The sequence below is a fragment of the Mauremys reevesii genome, linkage group 3 (genome assembly GCF_016161935.1).
Source record: "Mauremys reevesii isolate NIE-2019 linkage group 3, ASM1616193v1, whole genome shotgun sequence".
Lineage (NCBI taxonomy): Eukaryota > Metazoa > Chordata > Testudines > Geoemydidae > Mauremys > Mauremys reevesii.
In genome coordinates, this window is record NC_052625.1 from 145,846,856 (window position 1) to 145,864,986 (window position 18,131).

The 18,131-nt window shown below is 39.9% G+C and overlaps 1 protein-coding gene across 1 annotated transcript in view; it reads left to right on the plus strand.

Annotated features, from left to right (window-relative positions):
• Window positions 1-18,131, plus strand: part of ME1 (malic enzyme 1) — a 358,155-nt gene that overhangs the window by 119,553 nt on the left and 220,471 nt on the right. The window contains exon 4 of the mRNA XM_039529885.1: window positions 17,496-17,571. Within this exon, the coding sequence (XP_039385819.1) occupies window positions 17,496-17,571 (76 nt within the window). The remainder of the gene's footprint in view (window positions 1-17,495; window positions 17,572-18,131) is intronic.

Here is an 18,131-nt window from a genome sequence, read left to right on the forward strand (position 1 = left end):
CACATACGCCACCCGCCCACAGGGTAGGTAATCATACATGCTGCATTTAGTGCAATAAACTCCCACTCTGCTTCTGGGCTTCTGCCTGTATTCTCTCCTACAGGTACCTAGGTTAATGAAAGGGTTTTGTTTAAATCAAAAAGATTTTGAATATAGTTTAGTTTACAGGTTTAAAAGGACAGCAAGTGAACCTTGCCCCCTTCTCACTCCCGTTCCAAACTCCCTTGCGAAACTTCGTTAGCAGCCCTGGGCGCAAAGCTCCCTGGGCGCTTACTCACTGCTTTCTAAAGCCCTGACCGCCTTGATAGCCCTGCCCACTAAGGCTCAGCCAATTAACAGAGGCTTCTAGCTTTCAAACCTTACTTTGAAGCTCACAGCTTCTAACTGCCAGCCACAGCATAGGGTCCTTCAAACAGACAGACAGCACACGGTAAGTAACACAAACACACACTACAGACAGCAGCTTACCCCAAGAGTCCGGTATTTGCTGCTCCTTCACCTGCAGAACACCCTTCAAAAACTCCCTGTTAGCAGCCCTGTTCGCAAAAGATAATTGATAATATTAGCATCCATATACTGGAAAGTTTGCTATTTTAGTGAGACAGAAAAGCATAAAACATTTAAAAAAAAATCCAGTGATCTGAATTTTCATACATTTAACATTTTACATGGTTTGTATTAGTTTTAGCATAGCAAGATTTCTACTAGATGAGTGCTATTTTTTTTATTGGTAGTTCTGCTATACCTTAGACATAGTAGGGGGGAAAAAAAATGTGTGTTTTGGTGATAACCCACTGTTTTGCTTCAAAAGCTAATTTGCCTCTCTTGGTAATGAATATGCTCCTCTCTGCTGAACTGTTTTGTCATTCACAATCTTTAAGTAGCTCTATTTATGCCTATTAGTGTGTAAGTAATGAAGTTATTTATTGAGCAGCTGTCAAAATAATTTAGTGGCCACTGGGGCAGAACTGTTCAAAGACCCCTTAAAGCAGAATGTTTCCCAAGGTCTGTCTTTTCAAACAGGATTCCATCTAATTAAGAGATCTGTTACTTATGGTTCAGTAGAATAATTTGGGAATATAATTAGATCAGCTATCCATTGTTCAAGGAATCATCTTCCTTTCTGTGTCTGCCCTGTATTATAGCAATTTTAGGAATGTATTTTAGCAGTCTGAAATATTCAGGACTGCAACTTGTGGTTTGTTTTTCTAAACAAAGGAGATTATTTTCTGACAGTCAGTTTTATCTATGTTCGTATTATGGGTAGGTTTCTGAAATACATTGAATGCCAAAAACTTAACATAAAACAGATATCAAAACACTTTTTTTAATGTAAAAATATATATATTTTAAATAACTGTTTGTATTGAATTAGACAGTTTAATCACTGAAGCCCTTAATATATTACAATGACCTTCAGATTATGCAGCAACGAATAAATGACTAAAATAAACAGGAGTTGTGCTTTGTGTACTGAATATATGTTTCTTGGTTTTAAAGTCTTCCACACCAAGAGCTTTGTAATATTTTACTAAGATTATTCTCAAAATAACCATGTTTGTTCAGTGTCTTCTATTTTATTTGTTGAGAGTAACATTAAATGGAATGAGTTCTATTATTACCTATTTTCTTTAGTCCAATTGTGTATATTTTGATCACTCTAGTCAGTATTGTTGATTTTTTTTTTTTTTCGGTGCAGTCATCTGACCATAATTCACCTAGCTGACATGCTGAAATAGTGTGGAAAAAACAGAATAATGTATACTTTTCAAACAAAAGTGGTTAGCTTTTTTTTTTCAAAAAGCTTAAATTATTAGTAGTTTAGCCAGACCTAACTAGCAAGTCAAAAAATGCTTGCTTCTCTAGCCAAGGTACATGCTTTGGTGGTGGCTGGGAGGCAGATGAGATCTGAACTAGGAGCAGTTAGGGTACTGCTCTGTTCCTCCCTCTTCTCCTCCCCCTCTCATTTGTGGGAAGGGGAGCTGCTTCTCTCCTTTCCCCTTCCATCCCCCCTTTTTCTTGTGCTGCAGGGATGGGGGGAAGAGGTATTGTATGCAGCATCTGGGCATTAGAGCCTGTTCTGCCCACTGCTGTTGCCACTGGAGGTGTTAATGGGGCTGGATAATTGGCTCCTGCCTGGAGAGGGAGGGAGGTTGCTATAGTTTACTGCATATAGGCCTGTTTCAGCCTTACACTTCACACCCTTAAACTAGTATGCTTGAACTTCTTTGATATTGGGGGCTCAGCTGATCACCAGTTCTGGGGTCTGGAAAGGATTGTTACTATATGGCAAAACTGGCAAACTGTTATATGGGTTTTCTCTTACACCCAGCATCCTGAAGGTCCAGTTTTGAGGGTTTGAATGACAACTGTAGAAACTTTGGCATGTCTCAGTGCAGTTGATGGGTTAGAAAGTGTTTAATAGAGGTCCCTGTAACCTAGTAGGGTCTGCCTGGGCATTGGTCCAGGGCACAGCAATACATGATAAGAGGGTATGCCTCTATGTCTTGCCCAGCTTTGGTTCCCTTCATCTTATCTCTTTCCTCTAGCTGTAGGAGGTCAATGGATTAGGACTCTGGCAAGCCTGAGAAAGTAGAGGGGACCTTCACATTCACCTTAAGGTATATAGTCCACTGAAGTAATTGGTGCCAGTTGAAATCTCTCTAGAACAAATCTTGAGGGAGGTACCAGTGTGGTTGGAGGGCTTAAAAAAGTCCAATTTGATGCTTCTGCTTGGGTACTGGTCCTTAGCATGGTAATGCATGGTGAGAGAGTATGCCTGCATCTCATTCAGTATATGACTTCCATCGTCTCCTCTCTCCAGGTGGGGCAGGATTCTGGCTTATCTCTAACTGTACCCTTTCAGGTGACACCATCACCTATCTTACTGGAATCCCCTGATTCTCCCACTCTTAGACCAGGTCTCCAGGCTACAAGACCCTTTTGTACCAACCATGATTGCTCAGCAGGTTTGAATGGGTTTGTCTACCTACAAAAGTTCCTTTCAGGAGTTGTGACCAGTGGTGAATAAAGTGACCCACAACAACCTTTTCAAAACAAAGTATTGTTTAATCTCAACACTACAAACAAAGCATAACAAGGGGAAAGGATTTTCAACACAATGAAAAGTCTACATGTATATATGTCTTACCTGTAGGCTTAGGTAGGCCCAAGTTTATCCCAGATCCCTCTGGGGACTAGGGCTTCGGTCTGCTTCTCAATAGTCTCTGTCTCGTCCTTCAGGGACCGTCTTTTTATCCAACCAAATATTTTTGTTTCAGTTTTTCCCTGTTGAGCCAAACTGTTATAAGAACAGACATACTGGATCAGACCAATGGTCCATCTAGCCCAGTATCCTGTCTTCTGACAGTGGCCAATGCCAGGTGCCCCAGAGAGAATGAACAGAACAGGTAATCATCAAGTGATCCATTCCCTGTCCCTCATTCCCAGCTTCTGGCAAACAGAGGCTAGGGACACCCTGAGCATTTCACAGTCACTATCGCCATCCCGGTCAGGTGGTTGGTAATATAGCCCTACTCCTATATTCTTATTATTAGAGCATGGGATTACTATCTATAGAGATCCCATGGTACAGTTTGGTTCATTTAAGATTTTTACCTCTTTTGATTCTACACTTTCTTTCACGTATAGTGCCATTCCCCCACCAGCACGACCTGCTTCTGTCCTTCCGATATATTTTTGTACCCTGGTATTAGTGTCCCATTAATTATCCTCATTCCACCAAGTTTCTGTGATGCCTATTATCTCAATAACCTCATTTAATATGAGGCACTCTAGTTCACCCATCTTATTATTTAGACGGTATATATGCACTTTAAAAACTTGTCACTTTTTAGCTGTCTGCCATTACATGTTGTAACTGAATGGGACTTTTTTTCATTTGACTGTTTCTCACAGGGTGGCTTTTATTTAAATCAACTTGATTTAAATCATGATTTAATCACTAGTCAGGAAGATTCAATTTAATTATGGATTTCTACATAAAAGTGCATTCTTGTTGGTTGTTATACCCTTAATATGTATTCTTAACTCAGAGATAGATGTAGGTTTCATTTTTAGAAGGTACACACTATACATTTTAAAGTGATTTATTTTGAAAACTTTTCTGATTAGTTTTACCGCTATATCAGAAAATGAATGATTGGTTATTTCATTTACCAAAGGTAATTGAAGCAGATATTTATGAAGTCACTGGGAGGTGATCTATCTCCAATTCAACAGGTTAATCATTTAATATTTGGAGGATTTTCTTGCCATGCTGTATTAGGAGGAGAACATCACCAGATAGACATTTAAGTTGTTTTATTTAACTAAAACAACAACATTAAATATTTTGGATTTTTTTCTTCGACAGCAAACATAATATTTTAACGAAACAAGCATCTGTCCCTCACGTCTCACATTTATCTCCAGACTTCTGCTCCTTGTCCAGATCTATTCCGCCCCCAACAATCTTCGATTCATTGAACTTTTTGAAACTTTGCACTTTTAGAGAGAGGTAAGGGATTGACTCTGTGTACACAAATTTGCAGAGGGACAATAGAGTTGAGGTCTGTTATTTCTCAGGAGATCTGCAACCTTTGCACCAGGCAGGCAAGTCACCATGCGGTTCTCCTGGTCATCGCAAATCCAGTTATCTATGTTTCTAATGATTGAATTTCCCATTACTAATACCTGTCTCTTCCTAATAATTGGAGTTCCCTCCGCCCCCGGAGAGGTATCCTCAGTGTGAGAGGATACCACAACCTCATCTGGAAGGAGGGTCCCAACTATGGGATAGTTTCCCTCTGCTCCAGTTGGATGTTCTCCTTCCATGATACTTTCATCCTCTTCAAAAGCACAAAGGCAATCAGACTGGGGGTGGGACTGTTCCTCTGTGTCCTGGAAAGTTTCATCTATGAATCTTTCTGTCTCCCTTAGCTCCTCCAGTTCAGCCTCTCTCATCTCCAAAGCCTGTACACAATCTCTGAGGATCAGGAGCTCCTTGCACTGAATGCACACATATGTCACCTGCCCATAGGGCAAGTAATCATACATGCTGCATTGGGTGCAATAAACTGGATAATCCCCACTTTGTTGCTAGACTTCTGCCTGCATTCTTTTTTTACTTCGGAAGCTCGTTCCTTTGTTATAGTTTTGTTTTTATCAGAGGGTGTGTTTGGCTTTAAATTTAAAGAATGTTAAGTTTATCTAGCCCTCCCCACACTCCCCCTCTAAACTCTCTCTCAAAACTCCCGTTAGCTGCTCCTGTTCCCAGCTGTTGAACTCAGTACGGTATGAGGTAAAACTTCAAAGCAATTGACATGTGCATTGTCCATTAAATATCAATCCTTGGAGCTATCTGAAGCTATTGTCCACTTTCCTGTAAACATGCAATCCACTCTAACTTGAATTAACCCCCTGTAATCATATTGCAAACAACACAATAACAATCAAACAGTATAATGTTCATAAATTAGACAACATATCAGATCAAAAGAATTTTATATTTATAAATTGTTACAGGCAGCTTTGATATCCTTCTCTCTTGCTTGCCTGTTGTTGTCCCTTATTATTATCATTATTACTTATCATTCATTAGTATGTAACTCCATAAAACAGTGAGGTATGTTCCCAACAGGGGCGGCTCCAGGCATCAGCACGCCAAGCGTGTGTTTGGGGCGGCAAGCCACTGAGGGTGCTCTGCCGGTCGCTGCGGGGGCGGCAGCCTGCCTGCCTGCCGTGCTTGGGGCGGCAAAATGCCTAGAGCCGCCCCTGGTTCCCAGACCTCAAGAGTCTACAAACTATTATCTATAACTTTTTTTTTTATTCTCATGATTGGTGTTCTCTGCCTTTGTCCTTCATTTTGTTTCTTACCAGCTCTCTGGTTTTGGTGATATTTTTCTGAATATAGATTGGAAATGATAGAGGCCAGTTTGGTACACCTCTACCCCGATATAACGTGACCCGATATAACACAAATTCGGATATAACGCGATAAAGCAGTGCTCCGGAGGGGCGGGGCTGCGCACTCCGGTGGATCAAAGCAAGTTCGATATAACGCAGTTTCACGTATAACATGGTAAGATTTTTTTGGCTCCCGAGGACAGCGTTATATTGGGGTAGAGGTGTACTTTAAAGTCCTTGTTTCTCTAGCTGGGGTCTTCCACATTGCTGGATTCAGGGTAAAGGGCTGGGATAAGGCCTATGGACCACTTAATTCTTCAAAATAGGACCGTAGTGGAATATAGTTGGCTCATAGGCCTGGTGCCAATTTTCTGCATGGGGATGAATTTCAGTAGAAAGGATTGAAAAAAGTGACCCACATTTAAAATTTGGGGTTGTTATGAAGAACAGAAAATAATGCTGAACTGAAGGAAACAGAAATATTGTCTATTTTGGTGTGTTGTATCACAAAACACACTTTTCGTTAATGGGCATGGTAATTCATAACATTTTTTTCGTACAGTATTTACACTTACAGAGATTTGATCCACTTCCTCTTTATACTTTTTAAACACTAATATATAATGGATTGCATTACAGGAACTAAGAGACTAGCTTGTCTCTTTCTAGTAGGTGCAACATACAGGAAACTGGCCAAGTGAGAAACATTGCTGAATTGAACTGAATTGAGCTGTGTTTTTTAAGGTTGTTGTTTTAGGCAGCATGGGGAAGTTAATAAGTTACCTCTGTTACTCTATATCCTCTTTATGAGTGTATTTGTTAAAATATTTAGGGTTATGAGAAAAGTTTGAACTTTGTTCCATTGGAAAATGTTTGAAATTTTTAAAGAAGTCATAGTGAGTACCTCCCATTATCATAAGAAGATGAAAAGATTATTTTTATTGCTGTGATTCACATGTATTTTTATAAACTACATTTTAATGGAAAATAGACTAATGAGTTGTCACTAGAATAATCGCCACTCTAAAATGTCATAAACAATATATTGAAACCTTTTTACTTTATTGTGACTAAACTAGGGCTAGATTCTCTCATGTAGTATGGCCTTTTTGTACCACCCTACCAGCACAATTGGCCCTGGTACTGACGTAACTGGCTCAAGGAGGTTCACCTCCCGTGATGCTTAGCTGGGGAAAGGGCTCTTATGTCACTCCCCTTCCTTTCTGCTGGTATGACTGAAGGAAAGGGGTGCATGTCTAGGGTGCTCCTGTGCCATGCTGGTCCTTGGCTATAGTTTCAGCCTCTCTTGGCTATTTGCAATTGACATAAATTAGAATACTTCTCTGGCTGCTTTAACTCAGTGTAGGGGACCAGTCCTTGACAGAGGCTGTACAAGGATCAAATAGGTGCAAAGGTAAGTTTTAAGCCAACGTTGCACATACACACGCTAAACTACTCTGTGCAGATCAGCAATACCCCACGATCTGGTCCAAAAATAACTTCTTTATCTGGAAAGTAATTTCCACAACAAACTTAGAGCCAGCAATTATTAGTCACTACCAAGATGAGTCACCTTTGGAAACCCCAGTGGTCCCATTCTATATTGTCCCTTCAATATACGTAACTCCCTTTAATGAGTCTGTTCAGTTTGGTGGAGTCTCAGTTCAGTTTGTGAAGAGTGCATTAAAATCTAAATGTCAGAATGTGTGTTTACAATAAAGATTTCCAAACATGGGTACAGGAGAATTCTAGGAGCTTGATTCTGCCCTTTCTTTGTTGTTGTTGCTGCTGCTGTTATTTTTAAGTGTCTAATTAGAAAGCAGCTGTATATATGCATGCTAAAAGACCAGCAGAATTTATACTGTGCATTTTCCTCCAACCTTTTTTAAAAGCAGATGTGTCCATGATCAGGGTTTCCCTTCCATATCCTAGCAAAATATGGTCAATATTTAGCTACTGCTTCTACCCCTCAGTTAATACTTCTTAATTTGAGTGGCCACCATGCACCTTGTTGTGGCCTGTCCCCTCCAGAGTCTCATTCCTAGTCACTTTTCTGCCAGAGATGACATACTGTAAAGAAGTATAGAAAATGTCTTATGCTGCTTATCAGTTTGACACAATCTTTATCTGTCATTCTAAATTAGCCAATAAATATGCCGGCATGATTAATAAAACATTTAAACCGGATTCTTTCCCGGCCCTTTTGTACTGCTCTGGCAGCTCAAAGGGCCAAGAAAACAAAGACATTTCCTATCCTGCATTGTGGGGAATCCCCAGCTGTAGAGGCAGTCGTGGGGGTGTCATTGCAAGAGCACTACTACTCTGTGACAATTCCTGTCCTGGCTGATGGATGACCCTTTGAGTCTAGAGCTTGATGGACATTTTCTGACAAATGTTTCATGAAAAGTGCCGGTTTGTTAAACCTGAAATGTCTCAGAAAGCAGGCTGGGATTCAGCAAACTTTTGTTGAATCACAGGCATGGTTCCCTGCCAGGTTGCCTGGTGGACAGCTGAAGACCTCAGGGCTTCCAGCTACAAGCATGTCAGTTTGAGACTGCAGCTGTCAGTTCCAGGGAGCATATTTTGTTTCAAATACGCCATGTGTCAGAGGATTTCAAGTTCATAATAATTTTGAAAAAATTGATTTTGGTCAGATTTACAATAAAATTAAATTTTGAAATCTTGAAATTTTTCAGAAACCGAAAATCCTGATTTTTGGTCAGCTCTTCTTGGGAGCCGTAGGCAGTGGATATACTTCGTTGCAGCCCCCAGATTGCTTAAAAATGTTCTGTGACTGGACTAACAAACTGATTTTAGGATCATGTATCTGCAACCTGTTTGTGCCCCCTCCAGCTGCACCCACTGATTATTGGGCACAGCAGAATATCTAGCCCCATATAAGAATTCTGCCATGTCTATTATCACTTCTTCATTTACGAAGGTGACAAGCAGGGTGTACATGCTCCTTGTTCTCTTCAGCCTCATTTCATGTTTCCCTTCTTTCCCCCTCTTCCCCATTCTCTATTGCCCTTACCCACTCCCTTCAGTGTTCTCTCTCCCTTTCTTTGTCTCTTAGTTTAGTTAATCCCTTCCCACAGAACCCCACCTGAGAAATTAAACAACAAACAAAAATAACAAAAACTGTGGTACTAAAATTACATTTGCAGACCATTATTCACTTTGGTTGTAGGTTATAACCTTCCCTCTTGATGCTTTGACTTGTCTATAGCTTGTCTATAAGCTCTTCAGGGTAGAGACTGCTTTGTATTCTGTGTTTGTACAGTGTCTAGGTCTTGATCGGGGTCCTTCGGTACTATTGGAATACAAAAATTTGCCAGTTTATTATTTTTATCTTATTTATTTCTGTTAAAGATATAGAAATAACCTGTCAATATGATATTTAGCCAGTAGGTATTCCATAGTTGTACTTGGAGTTGCAGCATTTTGTGGCATATCTTTTATAGAAGTGTAAGGTGTGCTATATTATGGCTTTTTTTCCTGCCGCTTCACATCTGGGCAGACATCCTAGAGCCAAAATTAAAACTGCGGTGTCTTTCACCAAGAGGCATATTACAAGGCACAAAAAGCTGCAAACAGATATCACACTTTCATATAAGTAATTTCCATTCTGTTTTTATAGGCAGCCTTGTTAGCACCGCTGTTCTTAAGGTTGCCTGTCACGTCCCATTATAAGACACAGTTGCTTATAACTTTGCCAAACTTTAACTGTTCAGGCTGAAGTTTTTCAGGCTGTGTGTCTGCCTCAGATTGTTTTAGAAAGTTTCAGCCAAAATGGTTCAGACATTTTTGAGAATTAGGGTGGGGGAAAATAATTTATTTTCAAAATTGAAAAATTCTGGGGACCTTTTCTTTGGAAATCTCTGGCTCCCCCATGCTCTGGAAGCAGGACCTCAAATTTGGCATGGGTGTGGTTTGTGTCAGGGGTTGTACTTTTTGCTATTCCTGTGAAAATATGCCCAAATTTAGCCAAGTTATAAATCTTTAAAAAATCACAGTTCGCGCACACACTCAGTAGAGACTTGCTACAACAGGTAAAATCTCTGAAAACTCCATCCTCACTGAGCATGCTTGTGCCTCTCACAGCTTCTTGTGCTGAGCAGACTCTGCATGCACCATCCCCACAGAGCAACTGAGTGTACTCATTCCCTCACAATGCCTACACGTGACTTGGTTGCACATAGAGTATCCCCACAGAATTACCAAGTGTGCTCCATCCTCTCACAGCTCCTGCACATAACAGGACTGCACATGTACCAACTCCACATTGTAATACTGTTACATAGAGTAGCTGTGAGGGGATGAATTGTACTTAGTTGCTGATATGTGCACAGTCCAGTCCCATGGTGATGCTGATGGACCATTCCCACAAAGCTCCTATATATGCTCCAGACCAGGGCTTCTGGAGTGAATCTGGATTTTTCCTGTAATAGCTGTTCTAGGCAGGGGTGGGGTCAGGCACTGGAACTGAGAGCAGGGAGCCTGTTTCTACTGTGCCCTCAGTGACCCCGCCCCCCATGTAGGACCCCAAGCAGTATGCAGGAGGAAGCCATCTGATTCAATGCAGAGCAGACAAGAGGCAAACCTAGGGTGTTGTGGGGGATGTCTGGGGGAGTAGATTGGGAAAAGGAGTCTAGGGGTGGAGACTGGGACTGGACCCTGACGGGAGGTCAGAGACTGGGAACTAGGAAGTGAGACTTGTACTGTGTGGGCAAGAAGACTTGGTCTAGGAGTCAGGGAGAGAAATAGGTGTGGGTGGAGAGGTAGGGAGCCAGTGGGCGAGGGGACTGAGATTGGATGAGGAGATTGGGGGAGATTGGGACTGGTGGTGCAAGGAGACTGGGACTGGAAACCAGTGCTTCAGGGAAAAGTATGTGTGAGGGAAGAGAGAAGAATATCATAAAGAGCCAACATGCAGGGGGAGAACTGGGAATGGCTGCACAAAGAGACTGGGATAAGGAACTGGGGGAGATAAGGATGCTAAAATTGGATGTGAAGCTCAGGGAAGGAGAGTGGAACTAGTAGCCACTGCAGATGGGGCCAGAGGGGGTGAGTGGAACCCAGTGCGAAAGAGAAAAATTGAGGATTTGGGAACATAATAGGGATTTGCTGGGCAAGGAGACTGAGACTAGGAGTGGAGATTTTAGGATAGGAAGTCTGGAGGGATGAGACTAGGAATTATTGGACAAGAAGGCTGGGAATTAGATTAGAAGCCTGAGGAATGAAGACTTGGACTGGCTAAATTAGGAGACTTGGACTCGGACAAGGAGCCAGTAGAGAGAGAGAGAGAGAGAGAGATTACTGGGACATGGACAGGTTTGAAGGATGGAGCAAAAGGGGTTGTGCTTCAGGGGAATGAGCAGAAGAGTATATGCCCACTTGACACATTCCCTTCCAGAGTCTGGAATGGAACCCAACATCCCCAAGTCTCGCCACTCCTCTGCTGTCGCAAATATCTGTGAAACCCACTGGCAGCATGCGTGTTTCATCCCTCTCTAGTGCTGGTTCACGTAGAGGACAACTACCTATTACTGCTATCTGTTAATCCATTAGCTCAAGTGATGGAGGTATGTAGTGGATCTAAAGGTTCCAACCCTGCTGATGAACCCTGTGGGTGACAGTATGCCGTCACATAATGGAATTTGTTTTTTTCAGTTTGCATTTTTTAAAACCTAGGAAATAACATGCAAAAAAAAAAGTTAAAATAACATTATTGTGGTTAAAAAGTCTAGCACTCAAAAGTTAGGAAATGCCAAGGTGGCCTGTGCAACTATTTTTCTACTCTGCTCTGGGCATGAATCAGGGTTATGTACTTGAAGGAGGCTGTCTGCTGTAGTACTCCATCTCATTTCTTGCAGACGTTGGGAGGTGTGCAGTGAATGAGGCAGGGAAAGGCAACGGTCTCATGATTAAGGTATTTGAATGCCGTCTTGGAGAACTGTATCTTTTCCTGTCTTCTGCTATGGAGTTCCTATGTCATGCTAGGCAAGTCGTTTAAAATAAATTTTTCAGAGGTGGTCACTAATTGTATGTTCTTCATTTTCTGGGTGCCCAATTTGAGATTTTAGGGCCTGATTTGCAGAAGTGCAAATTTTATAACTACAACTGAAGTTAATGGGAGCTGTGCTTGAATATATAAAGTGGTATATAATGCTAAGTACTCTGAAATATCAGCTACTAGGTCTCTCAAATTGGGCACCCAAAGTTAGCAGTAACTTTTCACCTTAATCCCTCTGTGTATGTTTGCCATCTGTAAAATGGGGACAATAATATCCACTCATCTCACAGGGGTATTGTGAAAATAAATTTTTTACAGATATTATAGTGATGAGTGCTATAGAAAAGCCCAGGAGGAGATTAAATTTCTGTTTTCTGAGCAGGGTTTGAATAGTGTGCATCAGATAAGGATTCGGAGAAAACAAGGGGGGAAACAGATGGCTCAGTGGTTTGTGCATTGGCCTGCTAGACACAGCATTGCAAGTTCAGTCCTTGAGGAGGCCACCTAGGGATCTGGGGCAAAATCAGTACTGGGTCCTGCTAGTGAAGGCAGGAAGCTGGACTCAATGACCTTTCAGGGTCCCTTCCAGTTCTATGAGATAGGTATATCTCCATATATATATTTATTTATTTATATTTTATATTTAATGAGGAAAAATAAAATATCAAATAGTTGTTTATTAAATGAGCATTGTCCAGTTGTCCAATGAGGCAGGGGTCCTGTGGGAAAAAAATTATTTGATCTTATAATTAAAGATTGTATCATAATCCATAAGAACAAGGGGGGTGAATTAAGGTTTCACAGGCAACCTTAATTCTGGTATGTCCTAACTTTTCAGTGCTTGACTTTGAAACCTTAATAATTTTCTTTTAACGTATTTTTTGTGTGCACTCACTTACTGAGGGTCAAATCTTGAACCCCTGTTACCTTTTGTTAAGGGGGTACAATAGAATAACATATGTGCTGTGACTCTTCACTATGCTGCTTGAGTCTCAAGACAATCATACCCAGTGAGCAAAGAGTTGTTATGGAGATTTGCATTTGCTCCACAGGTGAGTAATGCAGAACTAATTAGGGAGAAGAGCTTATTGTACAAATGAGCTTCCAACCCCCAATCAATACTCCATTGATTCTGACCCACTCTACGGGGCTCATTGAGCTCTTGTGGGGAAGGAGAAAGTGGAATGGGAATGTGTGCTCTGTTGGCCCACAGGGCAGTAAGGTCAGCAAAGAACTGGCTAACCATATGGTGCTGACCTTCCTCTTTGTTTCTAGCTGTGGCATTTAATTAAGAATGCTAAAATACATAGTTTCCTAATATTATATTTCCATTTAAACAATTGCTGTAGTAGTCACAGGCGGGTTATTCAGTTGTGAACAGTACAAATCTGAATGGGAGCAAAGCACATATGGAGCTGCCCAAGCACCAACCCTGTGTCCTTCCTAAGTAACTAAAATGACCAAAGCAGCCCTAAGGTGGCCAAGGATCTTGCCATGGTATTTTGTTTAAATGTAACTGTATTATGGTATGGGTTGTTAATGTGGGTATGCAGGTGCTGACTGAATACGTTGTCTGATGAGTCAACATCTACGTTCAAACAATAGAAAAAAGTGGTTAAATAGCCCAAAGGTGTCCAAGATTTTTGTTTCTGTTTTTAAACAGTATTTTCAGAGATTCTGGTCTCTGTTCAAAAAGGTACCTTATATAATGAATGGGTTTCATGCTGGCAGCATATGAAGCGAACTCTCAGACCTTAATGTTGCCGGGTCCCATTTATCTGGTGTTACAGCTACATAGTGGAAAAATTTCTAATATTCCTTTCTCAGATGGTATTAGGGTGACCAGACAGCAAATGTGAAAAATCGGGATGGGGTGGGGGGTAATAGGAGCCTATATAAGAAAAAGCCCCAAATATCGGGACTGTCCCTATAAAATTGGGACATCTGGTCACCCTCGATGGTATCAACTGGCTGCAGGATGAAAACCTCTCACTTTTTTTCAAACTATCCCACATTTCTGGGAACTTTGAGCAGGGTTACAATGTATATGTTTTTCTGACTGAATGTGTCTCATTGAGGATGGTAAGGTCTCTGCTGAACTGCATAGTTAAGAGACTGTTGTCCCTTAACAGACACAAGGGAATTTTCAAAACAGTTTCAACCCTAGAAGTATGCTCTGAATATCCCCTATAGTTTATATAGTGTTATAGTTAGGGTGACCAGACAGCAAATGTGAAAAATCGGGACTGGAGGTGGGGGGTAATAGGAACCTATATAAGAAAAAGACCCAAAAATCGGGACATCTGATCACCCTAGTTATAGTTAAATTAATGTAAAACTGGTTTGAAATCAGCATTAGACTTTAAAACTAGCTACTTGTGGAAGAAGGTGTTAGAGAAGAGTGATTTGGGAAGAGGATTCTGGAAAGTCAGAGGAAAAAAGGGAGATGAGAAAATCACTGACACCAGGAGAAGAAAAGGAGAGAGCAGACTGAATATAGAGCTACAGAGACAAGAAATGGAAAAGACAAGAGAAAATTGTCTCTCTAATATCATGGGTATCTGGATAGTCAGATAAATGCTGCGTTCAGAAACAAGTAGAAAGAAGCAAGAAGGAAAAAAGGGGAGAAAAAACGTTGGGGCATGACTCTTATGTTTACATTTTGATCCCTATTTGTCGTTTGGATGCTGTCCCACTTGAACAGATTTCTAAAATGAACATGGCATACTTCTGCAAAGTTCCTTACAAACGTTTTAACAAAGTCATCTCTTAAGCAGCCATACTGCTTTTATTTCCCCCTGTCAAGGAATCCATTCCAATGAGACCTTGCTCCACAGATTTAGAAAGGTCACTTCACCACTCTGGGCTGGACTCATGCTCTTTAGAAAATCCATACAGCTTTTTGCTTCATTTAACACAAACATATTTGTTCAGTTTAAGCCTAAAAGAAGGATCTTAATACAGCTCTTTTCTTACACTTTTAATTGTTTTCTTTGGTGTGCTTGTACTCGAGTAATTTTAAACTCCACGATGCTTATAACACTTAAGCAATACTATTTGGCCTTAGGGGATTTATAGAATGGACACAGTAATTTACAAGTTTTACAAAATAACAATGCCTATGCTGTGCATCACAAAACAAACAAACAAACCCAAACCTTATGGGTTAACACACTGCAATGCTAACTTACAAGCTGCAGATTTCTTCTGTATCCCATATTTTATTGTCATGTCTTACATTGTGTGTCCTTGGTTGATTTTTGTATTTATTTATTTTTTGTATTTATACATGCACCCAATTTTGCCTGTTTTTCCTATAATAAGAAATCAGAATGTGTTTTATCTTTCCTTTGGATAGGAATTTTTGGACGTACGCAATATTGTTAGGTCAATCGGATATATACAGTATGTTCATGTTCAACATACTGTGATAATGTGTGATGTAAGAATATGTAAACTTCTGTTAGATGCTCTTAGCTGACGGTGGAGATCTGTGGTAAAAGTAGTGTTTGCAGAAATTTTGAAGAAAAAGATTAATTGTAACTTGAGTAGCATGTATTGTGTATGTCAGATATTGACAGATCTAAAACTTTGTAAAAATTAAAGTAAAGCAGTAATATGACACCTATATTTTGTATTTTTACTGGGGTGACGGGATTTTTCTGTTGACTCATCTAGTATTAAGTTGCATGGAACCATTGATAGATATTACTGAGGCAGTGGGGCTTGTTAACTTCACTCTGGATAAGGCATTCTCTCTTAGACCAGAGAAGGTCTAAGCTGGACAGTCATCTAGGAGGAACTCTCTGAGCAGCAAAGACAGGGGATGGAATTTGTTATATTGTTATGAGTTTCTTTGTAAACAAATCCAAACACCAAGAAGGGACTGAGTTGTGATCTTATAATGTGTTGACTATATTTTTCAACAGAGTGGAAAAGTCACTTATTAGTCACCCAAAGCACAGTGAAACGTATTGACTATCTGAAATACTTATTCCCCATTTCTTAGTCAATATAATGCACCCTAGGTGCTTTTCATATGGGTGGATCAATGGAACAAGTTTCATAGTATATTTTGGACTATTATTGTGTGGGAGGAACTTGATCTAAAAGGTTTAAATGTTTACCTGACAGTATTTAATAGGTAATTGTCCGAAATATCTTAGTGACAAAGGTGGGTAATATTTTTTATTGGACCAGTTTCTGTTGGTGAGAGAGACAAGCTTTTGAGCTTATACAGAGCTCTTCCTCAGACCACATCCATGAAGGTGGATCCCTTTGCACCCATGAGAACTCCAATGAAATCTGTGAGGCTCCATTGATTCCTTATGGCCATGGGTCCACTTGCCTGGAGGTGGCAGTGGGGCTGTGAGACAATGTGCAGTAAATGTTTTTCTTGTCTCTGTAATAAAGACAAATTTTATAATAAGATCCAAAATCTTACTCCTTACTCCTGGGTAACTTGTATTGAAATATGTGTAATGTGTAACTTGTATTGAAATCTTCATTTTTGTCATTTTCTCCATGGTTTTTACAAGTGAGTCAATGAGACTTCTGTGGTTGTCTTCATTAAAGCTAATATTTCACCCACTGTCTCACATGGTGTATGAGATAATACTGCATTTCTTATGTGCATATAACTCCCATTGCAGCTGAGGTGATTTTGCAAAAGGGCTGTAGGATGATTAAAACAAAATCAGTGAATACGAGAATTAAAATAAGACTTGTAGCTCATTGGTATAAATTCCACTCTATTAGCAGTGCTAAATAACAATTTCCAAGCATTCTGCTAAAGTAAAATTATGAGTACATTCAAAACTACAGGATATTTCCTCTTTTGGGGGGCCTAAAGCAAGTTCTGTGTATGCAAATCTTGTAGTATCAGGCCCTTGTTGCACACAAGTCAAAGGGGATGTCTAACCCTACAGGCTGGTGGACTATTTTTTTAAATAATGTATGCAATTGCTCCTGCATTCTTATAATTTGTATTTAACCTACAGTATTTCATGGACACATTATACTTTAGTTCATAGGAATTGGCTTATTCTTTTTCAGTCTGCCAAATATATTTTTAGATCTGCATGAAAAGTGTCTTATCATATACTACATGAATTAATCTTATTTTGTAGTTTGAGTCAAATATCCTATGAAATTCATAAACAATTTAAAATATGTTTTAAATTTAGTCTTATTCTTAATATTGGTTTATCTGTTTTAACCATGTGGCCAAATCCTGTATTTTTAATTAAATCAGTCAGAGTTTACACCTGAGTGACCAAATCTGGCAATCCTTTACCTTTTCGAGTGCTGAATCAATTTTAAAAAAACTGTATTTCATAATAAATTAAACACTTTTTTTGATTTAGCTTATAGAAGTGTTTCTCACAGACTTACATCTCTGAACAGGTGGTTATTGAGAGTTCCATTTTGTCCTGTGATAGTTTCTACGATTTACAGATATTTAACACATATTTTGATAGAGTAAATTAAAGAGATTTAAATAAATACTAAAATTTGTAAACACTTGTTCATATAATGTAGCAATGCAAAGTATTTATTTATTTGCTTGCAGAGGTCTTTTTATCACCATCCATGACCAGGGACACATTGCTACAATGCTTAAATCATGGCCTGAAGATGCCATCAGGGTAAGTTCAATTTTATTTGCATGGCAGAATTGCTTTTGATCTGTATCTGGGTAACTATGGCTAAAATGTTTTGACTAGCTACTGCTTTTAATTCAAATTAAATTAGGTGGTATGGTGATATTAATTAGTTGCTAGTGGTTTCTTAAATAATTGTTGTATCAAAGGCACTTTCCAGTTGCAGCTTCATAATCTTGAGGCTTTTAAACTGTGTTGTGTTAAGGCTTCATTTGCTGTTTAGAATTTGAACTTCTTGATAACGTGCCAAGTATATTCAGTGTCATGTGATTTAAAGGTTTCATTTGTTTTTTAATATGATAAGGATTGATTTAATTATTTGCATCCGAATGATCTCTACATGTGGATCAGTTAACTCCCAAATATGCAGGTGCTTGGGACGGCCACTCCAGAGAGGGGCGGCATGTCCAGGTATTCGGCGGCAATTCGGTGGAGGGTCCCTCGCTCCCGCTTGGAGCGAAGGACCTCCGGCTGAATTGCCGCAGATCACGATCGCTTTTTTTTTCTTTTTCTTTTTTTTGGCTGCTTGGGGCGGCAAAACCCCT